This window comes from Calidris pugnax, unplaced genomic scaffold (assembly GCF_001431845.1).
Source record: "Calidris pugnax isolate Ruff unplaced genomic scaffold, ASM143184v1 scaffold44, whole genome shotgun sequence".
In the NCBI taxonomy this organism is placed as follows: Eukaryota; Metazoa; Chordata; class Aves; order Charadriiformes; family Scolopacidae; genus Calidris; species Calidris pugnax.
In genome coordinates, this window is record NW_015094506.1 from 51,003,644 (window position 1) to 51,029,200 (window position 25,557).

A 25,557-nucleotide genomic window follows, 5' to 3' on the forward strand; every position below is an offset into this window, starting at 1 on the left:
TGATCGTTAAGGTCCCTTCCACCCTAGAAGATTCTGTGATTCTGTGAATATTGCTGTCCAATGGGGCCAAATTTATGCTGCCACTGGAGGAATACCTCATTTGCCTCCGTGCAAAGAGGAACAGAGTGTACCCACTAGACTACCATTCACTGAAGCAGTGTGTAGCACATTGCAACCATTAATTCTTAGGATGCAACCACAAGGTCAGAAAGTAATATTATCCCTATTTATATAGGTACAAAAGAGATGAGCCAAAGACAGAGACAAGACTGGAACCAAGTTTCAATGCACTGTTTAACTTACTAGACTGGAGCCCTTCCAACAAAAGGAAGTGGATTTTGTATATTTTATTGTGAGCCCAAAGCCATTAAAAAAATTCTCATAGGTTTTAATGAGTTGATTGCAGGAAATATTGAGTGTACATTAGTTTTCAGAAGAGATTAGGGGAAGTCAGTCTTTAAATTAGAAATTGTCATAAAGTCTAAAAGTGCTGAAGGACACCATCACAGAAAATGCCAGGATTTTCTCCTTCTCATAAATAATAAAATGAATATTCAGGGAACTTTTAGTGGTTCTGATCTAATGTTGTAGAGTTCTTTTCTCTTGGTTCTGCTACTGGTTATGCAGTCACTTCCCCATTGAAATTCATCACTTTTCTGGACAAATAGCTTTGTAAAGGGTTAGGGCTGTGGCCGTTGTGGTCTGGTTTAAATGGGCAACATTTGCAAAGAGCAATGGGAATTCAATTAATGTTTTTGGGGAGAAACAAATAAGTTTGGATAATGAAGACCTGAAAAAGTCTTTTGGTATCCACTAGAATGGTATCTACTTTTTGCAGCTATGTCAGTGCTGTAACAGGAACCGCTTCTTCTGGTGAATGGACTGGGCTGCACTGAAGGTAATACCCCACTGCCTTTAACTTATTGTTCTCCTCATTGTTCTTATACACTAGATCCTGGCACTAGGAAAGAGGTGATCTTTGTTTCTTCTGTCATTGATACATGCCATACTTTGTTTTCTCCACAGCTTCTCATAGGTAAAATACAGGGATGGCACTTAACCCCGGTCATAAAAGGATTTGTATGTGGTGAGGAAGTAAAAAATACTCTTGTTTATTAGCTCAGATAGTAAAAAGAAGAGAGTTCTTCACAATTCCATGAAAAAATATTTCTGAGTGGAAGAGTTAGGTGTTCAAAACAGAGAAGTAACCAAAAGAAAATGAGGTGTGTTGCGGGTTTACTTCCTTGTTGCCTTGCTGAGGCATCCGGGGTACTAACAGTCCCCAAGTGAAGATCATGCCATTACTTTAGACTCATGGTATGCACTGAAGCACAACTAATGCTCTCCTGTAATTGTTTCCTGAATGCTTAAAGCAGCCAGAAAGCCCACACGCATGCATACAAATATATGCTCGTTGCTACTCTTAGGCTGATGGAAATTTTATAAATTGCTAACCCTGTCTGGAACTGTATTGCTTCCAACCGAACATCAGCACATTGATTTGAGCAGCAGATCTAGGAGCTGAAAATGGGTTCTGTGAAACAGCAGGCTTAACAGCTGAAAGAATCAAAGCTCCGAGCCTCCATGCTGGCCAGCTGATGAGTTTTTAATTTCTTCTCTGTGGCTTCTAAGACGCAACGGATAATCAGGAACAAATTTGTAAGTTGACCTTTAAGTATCAATGAGGAAAGTTTGTACCTTTTATCAGAAATTACGATAATCAATTGATGTATTTACACGGATCTCTAATAGTTCTGTTAATACAGCCCATGTACTCATTTCACAGATCTGTCTGTTCCTATACTCAATGTTTACAATGAGTACCTAAACACATTTGCATCAGTCACTCAGGAGCACCAGCATAAATCTGACAAAATTGATTAGTTCACTTGCATATATGTCAGGTAATCTCCTGCCCCAGACAGTGAATTGTGTCCATGAAATATGTCCATATACCTGGGGATAACCCCCAGCTCTACATCATATGCAGATAGCTATTAAAGCGTTCTTTCTTACTACACTTATTCAAATTCCATATACTTTGTACTGGGTCCATCAAATAAGAGAGGGAAGGAAGGTGGAATTAAATTTTTCCACTTGAAAAATTATGGATCTTTCATTTCTATGCCTTCCCACATAACACTCATATTTAATTTAAGATCTTAAGTGGTTCTAAATAAGCTCCTAAGATTCAGTTTAAGCACAAAATATTCATTCAGGATGAATGAATAATTCTGAATAGCTGGAACAAGAGAACAAAAAGATTTTAATGTTAACAATGGGTCAGATCCATCAACATGATAACTATCATGACACAAATGGAGTCTCTTTGACTGGTATTTAATTTGGAGTCTCTGGTACCTAATTTGACCATTGCATTGCACCGTGTTTTATTCCCTCGATTACAGTCCTAGCCTAAAACAGTCTGTTGGTACCAGAGAACTCAGAGTTCAAGTCTATCATGCTCCTGACTCAATGAACTAATGGAGCCAGTCAAAAGTCTCACATTGATTCAGCAACTGACACAAATTATATCAGCTTGAAAATTGTACGAGTTTTCTCTCAGTGTAAGGGACTCCTTCAGTGGTGCCTGTTGCTAAAATTGTCATAACATTTCCCATCCTATGGCTCTCTCAAGCCCTATTTGAATGGAAATGTAGGGTGTGGTCCGCTTGAGGCTCAGTTTAAGGTGAGCTGAGAGTGGCCTCACGGTGAGAAAGTTTCAGCCACAAAGTTTTTCCAATAATGGAGGTGGAAGGATGGCTGCTTTGACTTTAAAAAAAAAAAAAATTAGCAAGCTTTTCTTTAAAAAGCAATTGCAGTTTCTTACACTCTGAAGCAGGACACAGAGAGTGGGCACAGGAGTTATTTGATAGAGACTTTTGCTAAACTTCTGAGAATATCCTGAAACTGGGCTGTTACCAGCCCTTTGACATAATCACAGCTTTACACGTACTCAGGAAAACCTTCTTAAGAGAGCAGTAGTAGAAGCCTTTAAAGAACCTGTCCATGCTGAAAGCACTTGAGCCTCTCAGCACTTCTAGTGCCATCCAGAATAATCCCACACAACAGAGAAGGAGGCTGCTTTGCTTCACTCTGTCTGCTTGGGACCAGCTTATCCATGCAAAGAATGACAAAAGCGAAGAGGCAAAACCAGGATTTTACTGCAATTGCTGTTTTCAGCAGCCAGCCATGATAGGGCTGACCACCAAAGAGTCTCTTCTCCGTTGTCAACACGGTCAGGTAGAAGGAGGGAAAAAACCCATGTCACTGAAATATTAAGGGCATCCAAAGTGTCTAGCAGCATACAAATAACTTGGGAAAAAGATACTGCTAGGAAGGCTTGGAAGAAAAAGACAAGGAGACTGCAACTGGGAACAAGGAATGGGATACACCTGAGAGCTGCTGAGGGACTGAACTGAGCAGTGATCGATGAAGGGAACAGTTCACAGACTGAAGAAATTGAACTTTTAGCATTTGTAATCCTACTGTATAAAGCAAACCTACACGCAAACACCTTAACTGCAGGGTACCAAGTTAACTCACCAAGTCTATGCTGGACTAACTGGGGCATGCTGTAAAGATAATAAGAGCATTTATCTGTCATGCATGCAAGCTTATAGATTGATAGATCATTTGATCTGTATGACTGTATTATGGATTTGCCATTAGCTTTCATCTTTAGCCATGCTGACAGAATCAAAAACCATATTTATTACACTTGGTGGGTTTTAATTGACTTTGCATTTTCCTGTGAGTAGAGTTGGAACACAGATAATCTGCAAAAGACACTGACAATCTTCCAGTTTATTTTGGTTTATTCATATTTTTCAAAAAAACAAGCAGAAAAGCATATCACAGATGTATTCTCCTGTAAAAGCTTTACATAAGATTTGAAGGAGAATAAACTAGCATAAGCCATAAAAGAGAGAAAGATGCAGTGCAAAAAAAAAAAGCTTATCCTCTGGGCTTGATGAAGAAAACAGCTCGAAGCCAGCAAATCAATGATCCCAGAATGAAACTGAAACACTGCCCATAGGGAGAATGGATTTGCAAAATGCGAGTTCTTCCTATTTCATATGGTATTGCTCCTGCACACAGAGTGGGGCTTTTTAGTACTAAGGCACAAGGTCTGACGCTACCAAGGTCTGATAGCACACAAACAATGTGACAGAGGGAGTGGTCTTTAGCTATGTCAAAAGGCTAAGAGTGCATGAAGGGGAATCCATCTTACCTAGACATCTTTCTTATAGATTCCTGCATGTGGACTAACTGACTTGACATGGATTTCATCAACATGGTCAATAGTGTGTAGGGTGTAATTCAGCCTCAAATAGATGTGTCTCTGCTTGGTGAAATGAATTGCATGCTGACCTCTTTTGGCTACACTGACCTCATTGACTAAATGGGAGTCTAAAGAGCTCACTCAATGCAGAAAACTCCATTGTCCGGCTCCACGAGCCCTGTTCGCTGTCAGTAGAGAGAAATAGACTTGGTTGGGTGCAATTTATTTCATCCTATTCCAATGTCTAAAGTAGATTAGATGAATCACATCCTATAATTGACTAATTCCAGGAGTAAAACCATGCTATTGGCTTACATAACAATAGGAGAGGTTTAAACGTTAGAGCTTGGGATGTTGCAAGGATAGAGGAGTGCTCAGAGCATGCTCTGGTCCTTTGAAGGCTGGTTTCCTAAGGAAATAGGGCTTATACAATTACATTAACTGTCAATTCCAATAAAGCTCGAATGCTAGCCAGTTTCAACAAAATTGTGCAAAATAAAGACCTCAAAGGCATTCATTTGCTACAGGTTTCCTGTTAAGGAAAGGAAGGTGGCTGAGTAAAGAAATGGAGAACAAGACTAAAATGCCACTGAAAAAGAAAGGCTGAGGAGTGAGCTCAGACACAATAACAGACACTGGAGAAACCTTCTTGGAGAAAACCACAGGAAAAGAGGCTTCCCATACAGTCCTTTGCTCGGATTGGCTGTATCAGTGTTGTAACCTATCCTACATCACCTGGAAACTGCCAGACAATGCATCTATCTTGGAAAAAATAAAATGTCCTGGCCTTATACAATGTCAGAAGGAAAACACCCAAGCTTGGACTCAAGTGTCGTCTGCAGCAGCCTCCATTTGAGTGAAATCAGAGGAATTTTGGCTCTGAATTTCACACCTTGCAGCCTTGTTTTAAAGAGGAAAGCTACAGGTAGGGCACACTCAAAGCATTCAATAGCTTATCCAAGCCAGTGAGAAATCCTTAAGTCAGGATGACTGACTGTCTCTGACACCTGCTGCTTCTGCATGAGACACCTACATGTTGCAGATGAAGGTGTCTGTTCTGCAGACCACTAGGATTTACTGAGAACATGCAGCCTGTAAAGAAATGCAGGCTGTTTCTTGATTATTGTCTTCTTTTTATATTTGAGAGACACCATAGGATTTACCCTTTTAATTATTGTCACCTGCTTTCACAGGCCTCCACCCTTCTGCATGTCTGTTTTTCATTCCTGTGTGTAATAGGAAAAGGCAGAGCATTTTGGCCGCACTGATCTTGCTTTTGTGAGAAATGTGCCAGCACCCTCCATAGCCAGGCAGCTGGGCCTGAGCCCTGAAGGGAGGATATTTCACTGCTTGTTGCCAAACTGAGTGTGATAGTCCTAAAAACGCATAAGGTCATTTAATTTAAAACTCTGTGAACTGGATTTCTAATCCCCTGCAAACCGTTGTGTAGCTTAAAGGTCTGGGATTTGTCAAAGCTACCATTCTGCCCCAGAAAACAAATTGCAAAATTTCCCCTCAGAATTCCTTCCCATTTATGGGTTTGTTCTCCTTCCACAATTCCGTCTGCCCAGGTGCTATTAGTGAAACCCCCGGAATTTTTCTCCAGGCAACAACCTGACTTGCCACTGATCTGCTGCTGGAGCAGAGCCACTTCCAGGGCTGCCATTTTCTTCCTAATTTATCTCCTTGCTTGAAGACACCTCTGCAGTCTATCACCTGGGATGAAGGGTCCTTCTCCTCTTAGAGCCATTGGGGTGGCACGAGGGGCTACACACCGCAGCCCGAGCCTCCCTCTGCTCATTTGCTCCCCGTACATCTGCACGATGGGAAGAAGACATGATCTGCAGAGATCACCCTTCTCCCTCATCTCCCTGCCCCCTGAAACAAGCTGTGGATCTAGAAGCATACGCCCTTGAGGGGAATGCAGCCTGGATCACAATCTGGCATGTAGGATTCCCAACCTACTTTCTTCGCATGCACCTGGTCTTGTGGTTTCTCAGCTGACATTTTTCAATCACTGCTCGACAGAAGAATTTGGGGCAGTTGTCACAGAATAACACTCATTGCGTGCCTGCTGCTGCATGGGCAGTTCAGTTGGTGTTCCTGTGGTCCGCAGAATTGTTGGCAGACGTGAAGCTTCCTCCTGATCAAAGCCAGAAAGTGCAAGCAAAGCAATGAAATCCACACCTCTCGTTCAGCTTTGTTAACAAATACAAGTAGTGACTCTTGGCTGGTTCCTGGATTCTTTAATAGGATTATTATTCATTCATGCTGGCCTCAGTGAAATTTAGGAGACAAGTATTAATCTTAAATTGCAATGAGAATTGTAATAACAAGAAAGCTTGTTATTACAAGGTGCACAGGCCACACAGAAAGAGTATTCAGCCCTGGCCCTCCCAAAATAAATCAGATCTAACTCCTCCTGGAGTGAGAGAGGAGTACACACCTAATGTGGACTGTACCTTCCAAGAAATAATAAACCTCTATACAAACAGCCATGCAAAAGAGTTTTAACTCTCCCTTGACCAAAACTGGCTGGCTGGCCCCAGTAAGAGATGAAAGGAACATAGTTAGGACCTAGATTCATCATCCTTAGCTTTCGGCCTTTGAGGTAGTGAAGTTAGGGTTGTTTTCACCCTAAGCTCCTGCTCGCCACAGTGGAGGCAGCATGCAACCTACTGCCTACCCACGTGCTACCTCCCTCCTCTAGCAGAGGAGGCAGTGAATGGCCATCACCCACACCCTGCCCACGTCCACCATGGAAAGAGATTATCAGCACAGCAGTTTTCAGCTTTTGTTAGACATCAAGGAATGGTTCATATCTGCATGCCTGCCCTCTCGTCATTCTTGTTTTTACCCCAGATTAGGGAGCAACCTCACTAACTTCCTTTTAGAAGCAGGTTTACTCTGTTCATATCCAGATTGCATCTTCTTGTACCATTAACAGGATCCAAAACATATATAACCTCCATCTTCCTAAGACTAAATCCATTCTCAGGATGTTCAGTTGCAAACAGAGCCTTTTTTCTGTCCATAAATGCCCACTCCTCCAGCCACTTTGAGGTCCAAGTAGGTTTGACATCATTGTGCACTAGTTATCTGATTGAATTTCAGGAAAGAATTTCCCCAGGACTTTTTATGAAGAAAGAGCTTAGTGGCCAAGATGTCTTTCTCTGAATAGTTTTTACCAATTAGTGCACTTTGTCCAAAGAGTAAAGTATGAATAGGGATACCTTCATCTTGCCTTATGTACGGTGTGGCCATATGTCAGAACAGGGGACAAAGTTTGCAGAGGTTTAAAAAGATGTGAATCTCCTTAATTCACTAGGAGTTGTTGAGACTATTCATGTTGGCTCTTCCTCTATGCTATTATTATGTCTGAGATTTGGCTCCATGGAGGGACTCCTTACAAGGAGTCACAGACATGTGGTGTGCTTTGTTGTACTACTCAGCCGGGCCCTTCCTCTGCCACCAGGCATGCTGATGCACAACAGTGGTACCGTTCAAAAGACTCTAAATAGGGCCTGTGTCTTTCCTTTCCTTCATTAGGAAGGAATTTCCCCCTCATGCTATCAGACCATGAAGTATTCTGGCAGAGGTATTGAGAACCAGGCCGGGCAGCCTGTGAGTTCGGTCCTGTGGCTGATCAAATGGCTGAAATTACATTTACTGTCAGCAGAGAGAAGAATAAAGACAGAGCCAGCCTTAGAGAAAGCTATTTCCTGCACCACACTCAACAGAAGGTGCCAGACCAGAGGTGGCAAGGTCCCTGGGGTGTCCTGGAGCAATTCGCGACTGGAGCCACCGTGGGCCATCAAACGGTGGCTTTACACAGAACACTGCCACATCCCTTCTTTCATAATTTGTGCTAAGAGCCTCCCTAAATTTTGAGTTAAGCAGTTGTTGCCATAGCAATGGCCATTTAGAGCGAGAGAAAGCAGCGAGAGCAGTGGGGATGTAAGGTTCTGGCTTTTCACATAAATATATATATGTGCATGTACATGCACTGCTGTGGAGCTGCATGAAAGGAGCCAAGCAAACAGCTTATACCAGATCTGAGGGATGGACATGGAAAAAGGAGCAGCTTGCTGCAGGCTGGAGGTGTTTGTTCCAGAATTGTTTGTTCCTGGATGCACCTTCACCTATAAAGAGCTGGGTCTAAAATACAAATGAGCCTGGGTGGTGACTGACGCATTTGGTTTCGTACCAGTAGAAGTCACTCCCTTGATCAGGACAAGGCATGTTTCTTACTGCCTTTGTAGGATACATCTTTGCAGAAATGGGAAAAAATGGCTTTCATGGGTTTATTTTTTTATTTTATTTTTTTTTAAAAAGCAAAAAACCCTTACTGCTAGCTCTACAGCAGGAAATGCTTTTCAGCAATCTAGTGCCACTGTTTATATTAATTTATTTGCCAGGGCACAGGCTGCCAAAAAGTCAATAAATAATGCAGATATTGTGTTACCTTATTTTGGGACCTCTTCTAAGATCTTTCTGTACTCCTAGCATTAACATTTCTGGTGGTCACAGCAAGACAGAGTCACAACTACTGGGTTTTATTCCTAGCTTTATGCCACCTCTCTGTGGGGTGAGAAAACTATATGAGCTTAAATACCTACAGCCAGGGCAAGATCCTGCCCACATACCTCAGCGTATCTTCCTGGGGATTTTGGCAGAGTTTCATCTTCCTAATTAAATATGGTTAGTAAGTAGAATTAGGTATCACCTTGATCAGCAAATGCAGGCAGTGCCTGAAGGTAAGTGCTTTGGGAATTCTTAGCCTCCGAGTGAATTTAGATCCCAGTAGCACTAACTGATGCAGAAGAGCAGGCAGTTTGCATCACTGGCTGGGACCTGAATTCTGTCAAAGTCCCAAATTAGACTGATTGTGAATGGCCTTTTTAAAGTCCATAAATTCATAGCAGGGCATCCAAGTTTGAAAAATGTAGCCATAAACTTACTGTGGCATAACTTGTCTGTCCATGAGCCCAGGCAGGGTCATGGATCAGAATTAAACATTACTGGGTTCCTGTAAGAATACATGATTGAAGGTTTGAAAATAATTGTGGGCCCAAAGGAGAGAAATATATGTATTTTCTAAGTATAGCTCTATATTGTTGCTTGTTTCTCAGCAAATACATACTGCCAGCTCCTGTTCCCTGTCGGTGACATTACCTGTTTCTAAGGGCAAGCCGAGTGAATGGCAGGTCTGAGAAATTGAGGATATTGTTTCCATCAAGTTCCCAGTGGTACTTTCTGGCAGAGGCATGGCAGCCTCACACCTTTCTTTGCTGACTGGAAAAGAAAAATGCAGAGGATCTCTAAGTCAGCAAAACACATAGGCTTCAGCAGTTTACTGATTTACAACAGATGCAAATCAAGTTCAGTAAAATTTTTAGAACAATCCAGTTCCCATAGATAGCTGAGGGCAGCTTTTGTTTCCAGTAAACTTCTATGACATTTGTGATTAAAATTATAAAGGCAGTAAGCACAATTCACAATCAATTATGTTTTATTAATGGTTTTTTAACACACGCCACAGCCCAGTAATCATGAAGCTGTTGAACAGTGTTGTTCTAAAATCAGCTAATAGCAGGATGTAATTTGCAGCCGTCTCTGCTCACTTACAAAACACTTGCTCCGTTAATTGTGATTTCACACTCCACTGAATGCTGTAGCCTGGAGGTAACATTCATGTGATGGAAGAGTTACCAGTCTGGGCTCTGGGAGGTGGGGGAGGCAGGATCATTTTGAGAGAGGCTACTGTTGTTAAATTTTTAATCCTTTTATATTAAAAAAAAGACCCAATAAATTCAGCAGAAAAAAGCTACAATCTACCGTTAAACAGTTAGTTCCTTTCTTCCTAAACCTGAACAGCCTTTCCCTGTTTGATCCCTTTCTATTGTTTTGTGTTGTTATCAAGAGCACAACAAAACCTATGACCAGCAGGCAAGACCCTGTTCCTGTGACAGGGTACCTGCCTTATCTCATATTGTAGCCATTAAGTGAACTAGTCTGCCTAAAGCAAATGCCTATGTTTTCATTAGCAAGATTTTTGTGCCTTTGGGGATCTCCAAAGACACCTTGTGTCTTTCTTAAATCAGAATAGGCAGGAGATTCTCCCAGGGGAGGTCAAAGGTGCCTAAAACGTTGCCATATGTTAAGTATGCAAATTAGGCAGATTGAGTCTCATCAGTATATGGTCAGTGGTGATGAGACACAGTTCAGCCCTGAACAGCCATGGGCAAGGCAGCAGCTCCTGCTCTGAAAGGCTTCCAGTGCATATGTCAGAGAGAGAAATATTGCCTCGTTTGACAAATGATAGGGACTATCTTCACTTGGAAAATTCCCAGCTCAGTGTGTCATACTTCTGTGGCAAGCTGGGAGACCCAGCTCAGACCAGACAGGGATGGGAGCACCAGCCTGGTAAGACTTTTATTCGGTTTGTGGATAGGTTACGGGGTGGAGGCTGAGAAGGAGCCATGGAGGGTCTTTGCATGCTGCTGTCCATTGTCTTTGCTATTCCAGTTTCTCCTATCCTAACCCCTGATGTGGAGGGCGCCAGGACAGGTTTGACCACCTTCGTGGCCCTCCTCTGGACTTGCTCCATGTCCTTCATAAGTTGGGGTCCCCAGAGCTTGACACAGTACTCCAGGTGAGGCTTCATGAGAGCAGAGGGGCAGAATCCCCTCCCTCAGTCTGCTGGCCACAATTCTTTTGATGCAGCCCGGGATGCACTTGGCTTTCTGGGCTGTGAGCACAAATTTCCAGCTCATGTCCAGCTTTTCATCCACCACTACCCCTAAATCCTCAGCAGGGCTGCTCTCAATCCCTTCATCCCCAGCCTGTATTGGTACTGGAGGTTACCCTGACTCAGGTGCAGGGCCTTGCACTTAGCCTTATTGAATATCATGAGGTTGACATGGGCCCGCTTCTGGGGCTTGTCTAGGTCCCTCTGAATGGCATCCCATCCCTCAAATGCGCCACTCAGCTTGCGATCATCAAGTCATCTCACATACAGATGGAGAAGAGAAAGGGTGCACACTTAGCTGCTTTGCAAGGTCTGTATGACTCCAAGGCTGACTGTGCTGGCAGCCAAAGTGAATCTCAACAGAAGCAACAGTGAGAAAGAACTCTCTGCCCTCTGCACATGCAGAGGCTCAGCCGTATTTTGGCCCTGTTGCCACGATGTGAGGGAAATGTCTTGGCAGAGGAGTGATGAGAATGAAATCTGGCAGCTCGTGCTGATGCCATTTGGAGGGAACCAAGAATGCACAGGCAGAGCACCTTGGCTGGAGCACAGACAGAAACTCACAGGGAGATCTGGGCCCAAGAAACACCCTGCAGATGTTGCAGAGAAATGATTAAGAGCACAAGGCAGAAATGAGCTCCACAAGGGCAGAAGAAAATAGATGCATAAGAATCAAGTAAGAGTGAAAGGCTAAATACTTGTCCAAAACCCAAATGCACACATACTCTTTGGGAAGCTATACTTAGGTTGATGTTAGCTTTACTTAGCTAAGCTTCACTTGTATTAAGCACAAATGTTAAAGCTCCTCTTAGCTAAAAGTTTCATCCCAGGACGCGATGCTGAAAATGCCATGGTTCATTTTGAGCAGGACAACTCTATATTTATACCATTACCTCTCACCCAGTCCTTGACATTGCTGACCTTAGCCTGGCGATGGTGTCCCTGCACGACCTAGCAGGAATAATTGCTGTGACATCCACAGTTCACAGAATTCAGCTGCTCCTTTGTCCCTAAAGTCTTTATATTCCCATTTTTCCTATTCCATGTCTTTCTGGGATCACACAGGGAGACTGAGACTAAAGTCGACTAACACACACTCAATAAGCAGACAGCACTTGTCTGTTCATTGCTGTCTCTGCTGGTGTGCTTTCAGCTGTCATGAATGCCTGGAAGAAATAAGCAGATGGATAAAAAGCAGTAGGATTCAGCTCAATCCAAAAAAGACAGACGGGAAGATGGTGGGACTTTCAAAGGTCTAACCCTGCATTACATCAAGATCATTACACCACAAATTGTCCAGATGGTGCAAAGCCTCAGGCTCATGGCTGGACTTCTCAATACACTTGAATATACTTATTGTCAAAGTAAGGAAGAAACTGTAATGAGTTAGGAGACTGCACAGCCTGACCCAGATCTCTAGCTGTGGTGGTATGCTCATTGCAGCTCTCTCCTGAGACCAAACTTACTACAGAGGGACTCAGTGCCAAACACACTCATTTGCTATAACAAGTTTCAAAGACCCATGTTTCCACACCACATCAGTGTCCGGTAATCTCCAGGTGCTCCTTTCTCCTCACCGGGCTAAATTAATAGGTCTTGTTCTGATCTATAGAGTCCTTTAATATCTAGAAACTTCAAGAGTATCATGTCAGAGACATCTCTTTTCCTGTGTGATTAATATTTTAAATTCTCTTTTTGAAACAGATTGACTATATCAGATCTCTGAGGAAAGGGCTGGGCATCTGTTGTATGTTGACATTGTAGAAAACATAAAGCATCACTTGTTGATGCTAACACAGTATGAACAGTAATGCAGTACTCTGATATTTTTTTCTTATTCTAAAGTAAGTTTGTATTTTAAGAGGAATGGTCTCTTTCTACACTGGCTTATCTTGCTTTACATATCATTCTTTATATTGAAGTTCCTACTAAATTTTCAGGGCTTTTTGAACTCTTCTATAATATGCTATACATGGGATGATCTTGTATGGCTTCTACTTCCACGCTACTGGCAGTGGTAATTGTATTAATTAGTGTTTTTCGTGTATGGATTTCCAAGTTAAAATGGAGCACACAAGATCACCTAGCTGTAAAGGCATTTTTAACATTTTTCCCAAGGAAAGAAAAAAGAATCTGATACACAACAGCCAGCAATTCAAATTTAAAGCACTTTGATTCATTTTCACTAAATATATGTGTCAGCACTGGATTAACATTTCATGAAGGAAATTTATCCATTTCCATGGAGGAAATTTACTTGTTTTCTCTACCTTGCCACATTTTTTGCAAATTTTCACTCTTTTTTTCAGTTCCTGATTTAAGCTATCTGATTTCAGCCAGCCAGAATCAAGATGTGAGCAATTTGTGTACCTGGCATGTATCTGTCACCCTGAGGCTTGAGTTTCTTTACAAACATTTTTCTTCCAGAGGTGACGGCATCCCTAATTATAATTGGTGAGGAGACTCAAGCTTGTCCATCATGTTTTTCCAATGAAGAGAGACATCTTATCTTTCAGTGCAGTTCTCATCAGGCATTAAGGTCAAGTTCTGGCAGAACACATATAAATGTGCCAAATGTGTTGGATGAGCAAGGCTGCTGTGCTAGTTATCCATGATCTCTGAGAAAAAGAAATCATGGCATTTAACTTATCATCTCAGTCTTGAAAGACCTGAAAGAATTTTGAGCCAAAATTGGAACTGTTTTAGAAATATGTTTCCCTAACATAAGATTTCTAGGGAACAGGAAGGGCTTGGTATATTGATGGAACTATTAACTTTGATGTTGTAACGTGCCACAAGAGCACAAGTGTGGGGAACCTCCACTGAAACCTTCCACTAAATACAGGCCTCCTCCAAAGAAAGTTCACTAAGGGTGGTAAGTGATGCCAAGTTGACATACAGCTCCAGGCACCACAATATCACATTATAGTCCTGAATAATGCAGTAAAAATCCACTACTGCCAAGCAGGAGCCACCCACAATAAAGCTAAACATAATCTTCTCCAGCACCCACGTCAGCTCCTGTTGCATCCTTTTTCAGGAAGCTGGGTACAGAGGTGATCCCTGCAAAGTGCTGCAAAGGGGAACAAATGTGGGGGAACTAGGATAGCACAGGGCAGGGATGAGGGGAAAACCTTCCAGGGTTTTATCCAGGTCATGTAGATTGTCCCATTTGTTAATTAATGGTGTGGAAAAATAGCTAGGAGATCCAAGATACCTCAGCTCTCAGTACAGTTTCCCATTCCATCCTTATAAAGGGAAAACTGGAAAGTCCACAGCTGTTGGATGGACTGCTAATGCCAACCATAGGTGCTGACATGGTGGAAGGTATCAGCAAAATTGTCATTGATGTATGAACAATAATACTCCATTTATAAGTCACCTGGCTAAATGAAAGATTCAACTGTACTTCTTTTCAGTTTGACACCTAGAAAAATAGACTGACAAGAGATTTAGCCTATTGAGAATTCACCTCTGAACCAATAACACAAGGGGAGCTACTCTGTGAGCTGAAGACAGAAAGCCTGCGGATCAGAGCTGTCATGTGGATATAGCTCTGGAAGAAAGCCATGAAAGATGGGTTTAGTTTCAGAACAGTATCAGTGGGATACTGAACTTGGAAAACCCAGACATCCTCTTTCGCGTTCTTGTTGCTTTCACAAAATCAAGAATGTGCACATCCTTAGTAAATAATCAAACTTGCACCAAGAAATACTGGATTTGTGCAATCAACTTTTTATAGGCATAGAAATAGTCCACTAAAACTGATTGTTCAGATCAAGAGACAAGGGTATTTTCAACAAGAGCAGCACAGCTGCCATTTAACACGAGTGAGTTGCTTTTACTGAGGGAAGTGCTGATGGTGTCCTCCAAGAGCAGATGTCTCCCCTGTGGACATTTGCTCATGGAAAGAGAAGGGGCTCTAGAGTGCTGAGTGACGGTGTTTCACAAGCCAAGTGCTGCTGGATCATAGAATCAAAAAAGTCATAGAATCATAGAATAGTTTGGGTTGGAAGGGACCATTAAAGGCCATCTACTCCAACCCCCCTTTAAAGGCCATCTACTCCAACCCCAACCCAACCCTGTCATCTTCAACTAGATCCAGAGCTACATCTAACCTGACCTTGAATATTTCCAGGGATGGGGCATTTATGACCTCTCTGGGCAACTTGGGCCAGTGTTTCACCCCCCTCATTGAATAATTCACATAGGAAAGTGCTAGCAGAAGCCTCCTGATCCAAACATGGAAACCCCTCTCCTTGTTCCTGTTTCTGTTTATTTTTCATTTTGATATTTGGATCACTCCTGCACCTAGCTCTGCATCTATTTCCACTGGGGATCCAAAGCCTATAGGGATGGAGTGTACATATTTTTAATATTAACAGAACACCTAGAAAAATATAACCCTGTCTGTAGCTGGAGTTAAAACATTAAATACAAATGAAAAACGAAAGATTTGCAGCTTGATCAACAGGTGCTTCTTTCTGAACCATCCCAGAAACGTGCTTTTAGTAGAAGCGGGTACTGCAAAGCTAAATTGGTGTGGTTAGTGTAGTGAAATCACTTTGGGTAGGAAATGGCATACCTAGACTCTGGGGTGCTATCTTTACCACAGTTGAGGGGTGCAATATGGGCTGTATTAGCCTCAAATAGGTAAAAAATGTTTTTATATATAGTAGTGAGTTACACAAGCTGCAGAGAAAGCATGTGGAGGTGCATGCAAGAGAGAACAGGAGAGAAATTGAGTTGCTAGCCCATCTTTGCAAGCTGCTTTAAAATAACCTCCCTTCTTCACATCAAGCTGTCTCTTCAGTGTCACCATAGTGATGCTGCTCACCGGCCACCCAAATCTGCCTTGCAGCTTCCTTCAGGAGTCCCACCACTGAGAGGCGGTTGCTCCTGGAAGCATCCCTCCCTCTCAGCCCCGAAGGGGAAACCTCCTCTGACAAACCAGCCTTCACATTAAGGCTTCTGCTCACAACCCGTGCACAGCATCCTTGTTCTTTGGCAGGACACTGCGATGCCACCACACAGGCAGCGGTGCAGAAGGAGAGAAGCACATTTGACACCTGAAGCTGTGTTTTGGGCATCCTGTTTATAAACAAAGGATTTGAACATGTAAAATAGGATGATAGTGTTTTCCTGGAAAGCAGAACCCTGCATGCGTGGTGTCTTCCTACAGGTTCAAAGCCTCTGTGAAAAGCTCAGAGCTTCGCAGGAATTGACAACTGGGAAGGCTAGGATGGTTGGTGTAGGTGGGTGGCCCCCACCCATGGGCACCCTTTACCAAGCAGTGTGTCCTCAGATAGAGTGGGAATGTAGGGCTGAGTCTTTACCAACCCAGCTGGGGTTTCAACCATCCTCTCTTCATATGCCTGGATGTCTTCAGACCAGTACTCCCAACACAAAGCAGCAAGAAAGAAGCTGAGAAATGGTCATGTGTATTCCCAATCCTCACCTTCTCTAGTTGCTCCTGGAATTCTGCTGAGACTGACCGTCTGCTGTACCATAACTGATATTGGTTTCCATTAGCTGGGCCACTGTAATAAGCTTCAGTGATAAAATATAGAAATCCCTTGCATTTCTTGCAGGGAAAAATCAGTTCCCTCTATAGCATCATTCATTTTATATATATGCTTGTTATGTGCAACTTCAAAATAATTTTCAGTGCCTTTCTAGGCTTTATTGCTCACATATCAGAGACACATGGATTCCTGAGATACGGATGTCATGCAAGGTGGGGGGTGATGCCATTTGCAGAAGCCAACAGCTTTGAGGGAATCATGGGATGAAAACAGCCTCCTTGCTGCCCAGGCTAAATCCACTTCAGCTCTAGGTATGTCCTGGGTAGGTTTTAGAAAACCTTTTAGAGGACGATCCCATTACAAGCCTTTTCTTCAGCAAAGTTAGTTATTTTTGGTAGTGCTGAAGGGCTGTTGAAAAGAGGCTAGTTTTAATATGACCTTATAAAAGACTCACATAAAAGGTAGAAGGAGCAATGGGAAACACAGGAGGTTTATTGTTAAGGTATCAGAGGAGAACTGGAAAAGATCAAAGTTTGATTCTTGGCTGTGCTGATGACCTTAGCTAAGCCATTCAGGATCAGGCTTGGAAGAGAGACCAGCTCGCCTAGGAAGTTTTTCAGAGCCAGTGTCCCAGTGGGAACCAGGGGATGCAGGGCACGGTTGAAAGCATGTTCTTCAATTCCTAAAGGGAAGCAGAGACCTTTTCAAAGTTTGATAGTAATTGTGAGGGCCGAGCAAATCAAAATCTGAACTTAGACTCTTCTGAGAATCTCATTTCATCTTTCTGTGCCTCTTTTTCCCCAAGTATAAAACAGGGAAAATAAGTATTTTACCAGTGTTGTAAGGATAAATGTATGAAGATTTGCTGAGATACAGTGGTGACAGAAGCTGAATAAGTAAATTGGATAGATATTGCATTAAAGAAAAAAAAAAATCCCAAGTCCTGTTTTAATCCGAAAGGCAGACTAGTGATGAGAACAGCAGGGTCGGTCCACCTGAATTATTAACCACACAACCACACAACCATTTCAGTCACAAATGTAACCTTTTTGTCTGATAATTATTCACAATGGGATGGTATCACCATTTTATATGCCCTGTATATGCTTGAATAATATTTGGTAAATTGTAGTATTAAGTCTGATACAGCAAGTACTGCTACTGAATGTTACAGTTCCTTCATTACTTCTCCTAACATTACCAGAAAATAGATCTTGAGGACGTGCTTAATAAACCACACGTGGTCAGCAGCCTAGTTCACTTATAGATCACTGAGAGGGGATGAAGCTTGTTTTCCATTGACATATCACTTATTTCTGAGTGGAAAATTCTGCTGAGACAGCCTGAAGCTCAGACTACATGTTACTAGGATTGCAGAGAAAGACCTTTAACAGTGCATCTGACAGATTACTGATTTATGAGAGAACAATGTTGCACTAAATATGAATAAAATGCTATCCTTTCACACAATTTGGTACAGCAACATTGAAATTGTTCTGGGATAAACAACTGCCTTGTAATAAGTGTGCTCATCCATCTTGCAGTGTTAAATACTAATTGTTGCTTATTGCAATTTCTTTGGTTGTGTTTCTAACTTACAAGTAACCCTGCAACTCTAATAATAATATACACTCTGTTAAGGAAAAAGGTAAATATAGAAATAAATTATTAAAGCAATCTGGTTAAATACTACCACATTTGATTTATCTGGTGATTTGGAGATCAAGGCAGCCACTGTCATATTTGAGAGATATTGACAAGGAGTCTATGGACAAATCATGCATCTATACTGCATGAATAGAGTTTGTGCATACATATTTACTTACAAAATTGCTACAACACTATCTTCACTCTAAGGCTTGATTTTTCTCTATTTAAGGTCATTGGCAAACTGTATTGATCTTAGTGAGAGTAAAATCATATCCTAAGTGCATACATCAGTGCTCTCTTCTCCCCGTGATCTGAGCACTGAAGTGTGATTAACATTAAAGACAGCAAGTTCAGCCGTAAGCATTTTCATGTCCTAAGAAAGAATCAAGTACAAGGATCCTCCTTGTCATGTCTCTTCTTTTTCCCTTTGGTCTCTCTTTTTTTTTTTAACTTAATTTGCTTGCAAGAGAATCTTTTGTGCCTTAAGGAGAGAAGGTTTTGTGATTAAGGCATTTGATGGAGAGTCAGGTTCAATTTCCAGGACTTCTACATAATAACTAGCCTTGGTCGGTCACTTAGTAAAGTGCCTTGCAGAACTGCAGCACTAAGAACTAAATGGACGATGGACCATTCTCTTTTTGTGATGCCAACCAGCATGAAATGGCTGAAAATACTGTGACCACATCAAAACTGGTCATTGGGAATAATGTCTGGTCTCTGCTTGTCTGTGAACCATGGCTAGGCACTGTTCAGTAGAGCACTACTTGAGCCGAGTCAAAACTGTCCCAGGGAGCATGTTAACAGCTAAGTGGTGTGACACGGACTTGATTGCTTTTCTATTATAAACACAGCCTTCAGTTCCCACCTGGTATAACAGGACTTCTCCCATGCTTCAAACATTTCTCACAACCTGAAAATAGAGGTAAAGCCCCAAGAGGTTTCTCCCATCCTCTCATTGCCTGCACCAGGTGATCAGGCTAGTAAAAGAAGGCAGGGCAGGTGGACTTCGGCAAGAGACTTTGCATCTGGAAGACAAATGCAGAGTTCAGCAAAAATTAGCAGCAGGGAGATAACACTGACGGTGCTGTAGGTGAAGGAATAGTAAGTATATTGCAATAAACAAAACAAAAAAGAAAGAAAAATGTATTAAGGGAAGGCTGGAAGCAGCTGGAGACACAGTGAATAAGAATACATAAGAGACTGAATCCAGAAAAGAGAGGGTAGAATAAGAGAGGATGGTATGAGAAAAATGTCAGAAGTGGTCTCTGTCCTTGCAAAATGTAAAACATCATTGAGAAGTGGTCAACATCAGACATATTGCCCCATATGTCTTTGTGGATAGCTGTCATAGTAGGTGCTTAACCTGTAATCAGTTGTGAAGCAAATGGAATAAGGTGCTCCATGAGAACACATGACAAATGTATTTCTTGCTTTCTGAGCTATCCAGCAATCTCTTAACATTGTTCTTGAATATTTTATTGATGAAAATTTCATAACCACTCACATGTCCTTTGCCTTTTCTAATGCCTTCCATCTCTTCTTTAGAGGTCCAGTGGAAAGACTTGCTGGCTTGTTCTTCACTGGCTTGTGGGACAGCACTTCAAATTTGGCAATGGATCAGAAGGACTGAAGAGCACTTTTGTTCCCACCAATGTTCCTTAGAGCTGCTAAAACAGGACCAATGAAGATGTTCACCAGACTCCAAGTCCTTGCGCTAGCTTTGTTTTCCAAAGGAGTTTTCCTTTCCCTAAGTGACCACAGTTTTGTAAGGAAGGAAATTAAGATAGAAGGAGACCTGGTCTTAGGTGGCTTATTCCCAGTCAATGAAAAAGGCACTGGGATAGAAGAATGTGGAAGAATCAATGAAGACCGAGGCATCCAGCGCTTGGAGGCCATGTTGTTTGCCATTGATGAGATCAACAAAGACAACTACCTGCTGCCTGGAATTAAGCTCGGAGTTCATATCTTGGACACATGTTCCAGGGATACATATGCCTTAGAACAGTCTTTGGAGTTTGTCAGGGCATCTTTGACTAAAGTGGATGAAACAGAGTATATGTGCCCCGATGGCTCATATGCTATTCAAGAGAATTTGCCATTACTCATTGCAGGAGTCATAGGGGGTTCCTACAGCAGCGTCTCCATACAGGTAAGTCACAGGAGCCTCATCGGGTGAGAATCATTAATCTGCAATTCCTGTGAGAGAACCACTGCTTACATAAGTTTGCCAATAAAGCAAGTCTTAGCTCAATCACAATCTAGCATATCATTTTTACTGAATTTCTATTAGTTTGATTTTCTCTTTAAAACACTTGTTGCACTTTAAACCTCTGGCAGCTGCCCACTCCCTAAAGTTATGGTGTATTCAGAGGGCACCTGAAGTTTCCAGAAGTTTTAGCATTTATTTTGAACTTTGGATTTCATGGATTTTTTACAATCCTGAGTTCAGGCCTCTGCTTTCACATCAATAATAAATGATGTCACCTATTTTTCTGAATATATATATATTTATGCATGTACATAACATTTGTCATTTGAACAACAGAGATTTAAAATGAAAGAAGAAATACTTGTCTTACTTCCAGGCTGAAATAAAGTAAAAATGGCATACTAGCCAGAAACTTAAATTACACCTGACCAAACGATTGCAAGTCTTAGTGTCTAATTAAACACACAGAAGCTAATGAAAATTATTCTGCTGACTTCAGTCAGTTATTTGAGCAAGTTTTATTTCTGAATGTATTCTAAATTTGCTGTCTTTCCTTTTATTTCCATATATAGCTCATACTAAGACCATTTTTGCCAGGAAAGGTTGCCAGGCAGAGTGCAGTGTAAGCACTGTCAGAAGTCCAGCACAGAAGACAGATGCCCTTAGTATATCTTGCTCCCTCCTTCTGGCACATTGTAACTGCAGCTTTTGAGTTTACAACATTGGTCCTAAATGGGGTATCCATAGGGTATTGGAGAGTTTTTAGTGGCTTGCAAAGGTGTAAAGTTGCAGGTGGGTTAAATCCTCCATATATCCTTCCAACTATAGTTTTATTGCATCCTTGGCTTCAGTCCCAATGGATAAATATATAATGTTGATTCTTTTTGGTCTTGGCTTCCCATTTTTTTATAAATTCATGATAAAAATTTAAGTCCTTGGCATTTTTTTTTAGATGAAATAAACATGAAGAACATATATGCCCTCTATTTTATTGGCAGAAATTCTGTATTTCTCCTCTCCAGAGCAGGTAGTCCTATGGTAGTGCAGCCTCAGATATTCTGAAGTTCCCCACCACTGCCAATGTGAACTATCCACAAGCAAAAATGCCCCCTAGCTTCACTGAAGCTACCAAATGTACACATATCTCATTTTTGGGGGTTAAATTAAATAAGCCAGTCCACATCACCCATAAGCACAAGTGATTGGTATCTTAAGCCCAGGTTCAGGTAGGCTGAGACACTGTATCTAGTATTTCCTAATGGTCAGCTGTAGGCTTCCAAAGGCACCAAGCCTTGACAGTGCTGGACATAACTGAAACAGGTCACTGGACTACTGTGAGCAATATGTTTTTTCCAGAGTGTATACAGGCCTTAATAACTGCATTAGTGTCTAAGGAGAAAAATGTTCTTCTGTTCTGCCAACCATCCCAGCAGTGAGGGAGCTCCATTTACCTGTTTCATAAACAGGCCAAGAGTTCATTCAACGTTCATGTCAGTCACAATTACACTGGGGAACTGGCTTCTGCTCTTGACAAGTCATTAAATCCCATCAGCTTGGGAGCAAGTCCAGTTTCCATCAGATGTGCATGAGCACAGAAACATTTCAACAAATTACATTTTATTCCCTTTTGTATTCCAGTATGTGGCTCATCTGTGCAATCATAGTGGGGAATATATGGGCAAATGGTTACCCATACCACAGGAGAATAGTTTCTGCAAACCAGAACCTCAGTCATCTCTCATACTAGGCGTTGTTTTGTCTCACTGTGGACCAGCTAGCATGGCAGGGATGTATCCTTCACCAGGAAGGGTTTGATCACTTGGAGCACAAAGAATAAGTAAGTTCCAGGGCTGGAAAAGAGACATGTGAAGAGGAGAAATGATAGCTACAAAACCGTAGGTAACACAGTCAAGGAAATCATGATTCATTGTCTCTCCCAATCAGACAAAGCGTACATCAAGTGAAACCAACAAATGGCAGGTTGTTGTGGATAAACTAAATGAGGTGGACAAACTAAATGTTGTAGGAAAAACTAAATGAGGTCAGGAAGTGTCAAGAGAAAATCAGGAACTTCTGGACAGACACCACCTCTGTCTCCGACATTCCAAGAGCTGCAAGCACCTCAGGGATGATAAAATATTCTGAAACATCATATGCTTGCCCTGTGTCACAGGTGGAGAGGTGGTAGTAGTTTTGCTTTACCTTTCGTCTAGTTGTTTGTGGTCAGTCTGTTTCTCAGTCCACTCTGAATGGAAGTGTGTCCAAAGGATATGAAGTAGCCTAAAACGTATATCCATAAAAGTAGTTATAGCTGTGGAACCAGCACAGTTATTTCCTTCCCTCTCAGAAACCCCGAGGCAGGCATGCCAAACTCCTAAAATGGCCTGGGGCCTCTTGCACAACATCTGTCAATCTGTCCCTTTGAAGCCAGTCTCTGGTGCTCACTGCTGTAAGACTAAAACCTTATCTGAGGCAGCAGGCTGAATGCAGTGCACATTGAATACACATAGTATATACAGATGCTTCACATTCCAAAAGCTTGTGTATGGAGCAGCTGTCAGATGGAAATCAGAAGCCCTGATATGAGAATTTCTCATTCAGTACATATGAAAAAAGCTGTATGCATATCTGTATGTAGCCCCGTTTCCAAAACTTATGAGTGCTAATGAAACAATAGTTATGTCCAATATTCCACTATACTCTATATAACTTCCCTATAGTTGCCAATAGTTGTTCAAACATAAGATTTCTCTTACACAGTTCTTCAGAAAAATAAAGATATAGGTTCACAACTCATTCAATTGAGGATTTTCTGGCTAGAAAAGAAGTATTCAGTTGATTACTTTCCCTTGACACAGATTGTGTTGGCCTTCCTTCCGTTTCTCTTTTCTAGCTTTCCTCTAGATTTTCACTATCTAGGAAAGATGTAATTAAGCCATTCACTGCTGCTCATCTTAAGATAGCCAGTCATATCTTCTGTTTCAAAACAAAATCTTTTCCAAGACTAGACATTGCAGACTCAAGCCTGAAGGGGTAATGACTTCAAAGCACTAAAGCCACATGTTTTGGTGCCATGCCAGAAGAAGAGACTACCAAATTTCAGAGACAGTCACCCGTGCAGAGTAGCTCCATTAGCAACTGGAATCACACCACCCCTGAACATCAAACCACATCAGCAGGCGCGTGTGCAAGGCTGAGCACCCCCGTTCCCCGCGCAGCGCTTAGAGTGCTGCGTGCTTATAGGTCTAGCCCTGTCGAGCATTACTCTTTTGCCTGAGAGCTGTAAACGTCATAAAGTCCACAGTGCAGTTTCTTAGCTTTAAAATAAACCACGCTGAGCTCTTCAGACAAGAAATTATTTCTGCCTTTTTTTTTTTTTTTTCCTCCTGTGAATTTGCTGTTGTATTTCAATACTTTCTCTTTCCCTCCTTTCACTCTCCCTCTCCAGATTTTTGTCTGGACAGCTGTCTGCCAAATCACTTCATGTTGCTCCTGCTGTCAGATTTCTGCTTCTTTCATTATCCTTCCACCAAGGAAAAAAGAATTCACTGGTAAATCAGCAATGAACACCTTCCCCACTGAGTCAGTATGCGCAATAGGCACTTTTTGCAGAGACTAAAAACAACAAGAGAATGCAGAATGCTTAATTATTTTCTGGTCAGAGTAGGCTATTATCGTTAATGATGATCTGGATAATTAGGTTTTGGATGTTGTGTTTAAATTAGCAGTGAGCCCAATCTGCACAGCTTTTGATCCCTCAAAACCCAAGCCAGAATTCTCAGTCAGTGGAGGGGCTCATGTAAAAAACCTGCTTTCATGAAATAAAATTCTTATCTGAGCTGAATCTAGGATCAGAAATTGATTTTTCAAAAGTTTAGAAGACTTTATTTTGGGTTCATAGCTTTTCATTTGAGCCAGATTATCCACTCTCTCCTAGTTCACAACACAAACTTAAAATACTCTTTTCCTTGGAGATGTTCAATGACATTGTAAAAAGGATAAGAAAAAAGTAGTGTTCATTTGCACAGAGAAGCACCTGCATAGCTAATCCAAATGCCATGTTTAAAATACTTAGGTCAGCTGTGTCAGGAATATGCATTTGTAAGCAGTAATATGACTCTTCAAGTGCTGGATTTGTTCTCTCTTTCTGAAAACTGGACCCATCTCTGCAAATGAAGATCGGAGTCCATTCCCTGCAGTCAGCCTTTAGAAACATTAAGACATTCCCTTAGGTGGGCTTGACTTTGCATTTCCATATATATTATATTCATGTTGATGTAGGGCTTTAGCCCTGTGTAGAGTTTCCTTTACAGAACCAACCCACAAGACCTCCAGAAAACAGTCATGAAAGTTATAACCAAGTTAGAACCTCATTCAGAAAAAATGGCAGAATAGAAACCAGTACTCAACTCTCTTCATTTGAATTCCTTGCCGTGTCTCAAGTAAACTGTAGCAAAACCACTGGAGAAGGTTTAAAGATACATTACTGCTATCGCAAAAGCTAAAGTCTCTCTCCTACATGAGTGACCATCTGGCATGAAATTCAGAATATGTACTCATTTACTGGCAATCTTTTCCTGGCTGTCTTTTCTCCTTAGCCACACAAGTCTACCAAGGGCTCATGGAGCCTGAAAGATAGTCACCTCCATTTCCTTCCTCCAAGAATAAACCATCTTCTCACCAGAGTCTTAAAACAGTTTGTCACTTCCATAACCACTGAGAATAGTGCAAAATCCTAGAAGAAATGCATCCGAAAAAATCCCCCTTAGTGTATGGAGGTCAGTCCCCTGTGTGTGGACCCAATAGGAAAATGGGCAAGAGAAACATGCTGGGGGTTGCAGGGGTTCACCAGGGACTGTAGACCACGTATGGCATTTAAGCCATGCTTATAGGGGAGCTTTGCAATCAACTGGGCAACAACAGCCTCTGGTGATTTTGTGCTTGTAAAAGTAAACCACATCCTTATTAAAAGATCTGTTCTGTGAGAGGGACCACCTACCGCTAGCATTTAAGCTACAAATGCACTTGCTGACTTCCTGGTGCCTCCTTTAAACCCATTCCCTCTTTTACCTCTGTTCTTCCTCTCCCTCCACTACCTCTCAGCGAGATCCTTGTTATTTATTCCTCTCTTTGTTTC

General features: G+C 41.8%; 1 protein-coding gene across 8 annotated transcripts in view; it reads left to right on the forward strand.

Annotated features, from left to right (window-relative positions):
- The window catches only part of GRM3 (glutamate receptor, metabotropic 3), a 112,451-nt gene that overhangs the window by 44,411 nt on the left and 42,483 nt on the right, over nt 1-25,557 (forward strand). For 4 of the 8 annotated variants that reach the window (XM_014964035.1, XM_014964034.1, XM_014964039.1 and 1 more), the window contains 2 exons: nt 839-898; nt 19,757-20,360. In XM_014964035.1, coding sequence (XP_014819521.1) covers nt 19,863-20,360 — 498 coding nt within the window. In that variant the 5' untranslated portion in view covers nt 839-898; nt 19,757-19,862. The remainder of the gene's footprint in view (nt 1-838; nt 899-19,756; nt 20,361-25,557) is intronic. The other 4 variants (XM_014964036.1, XM_014964037.1, XM_014964033.1 and 1 more) reach the window with 1 other exon arrangement.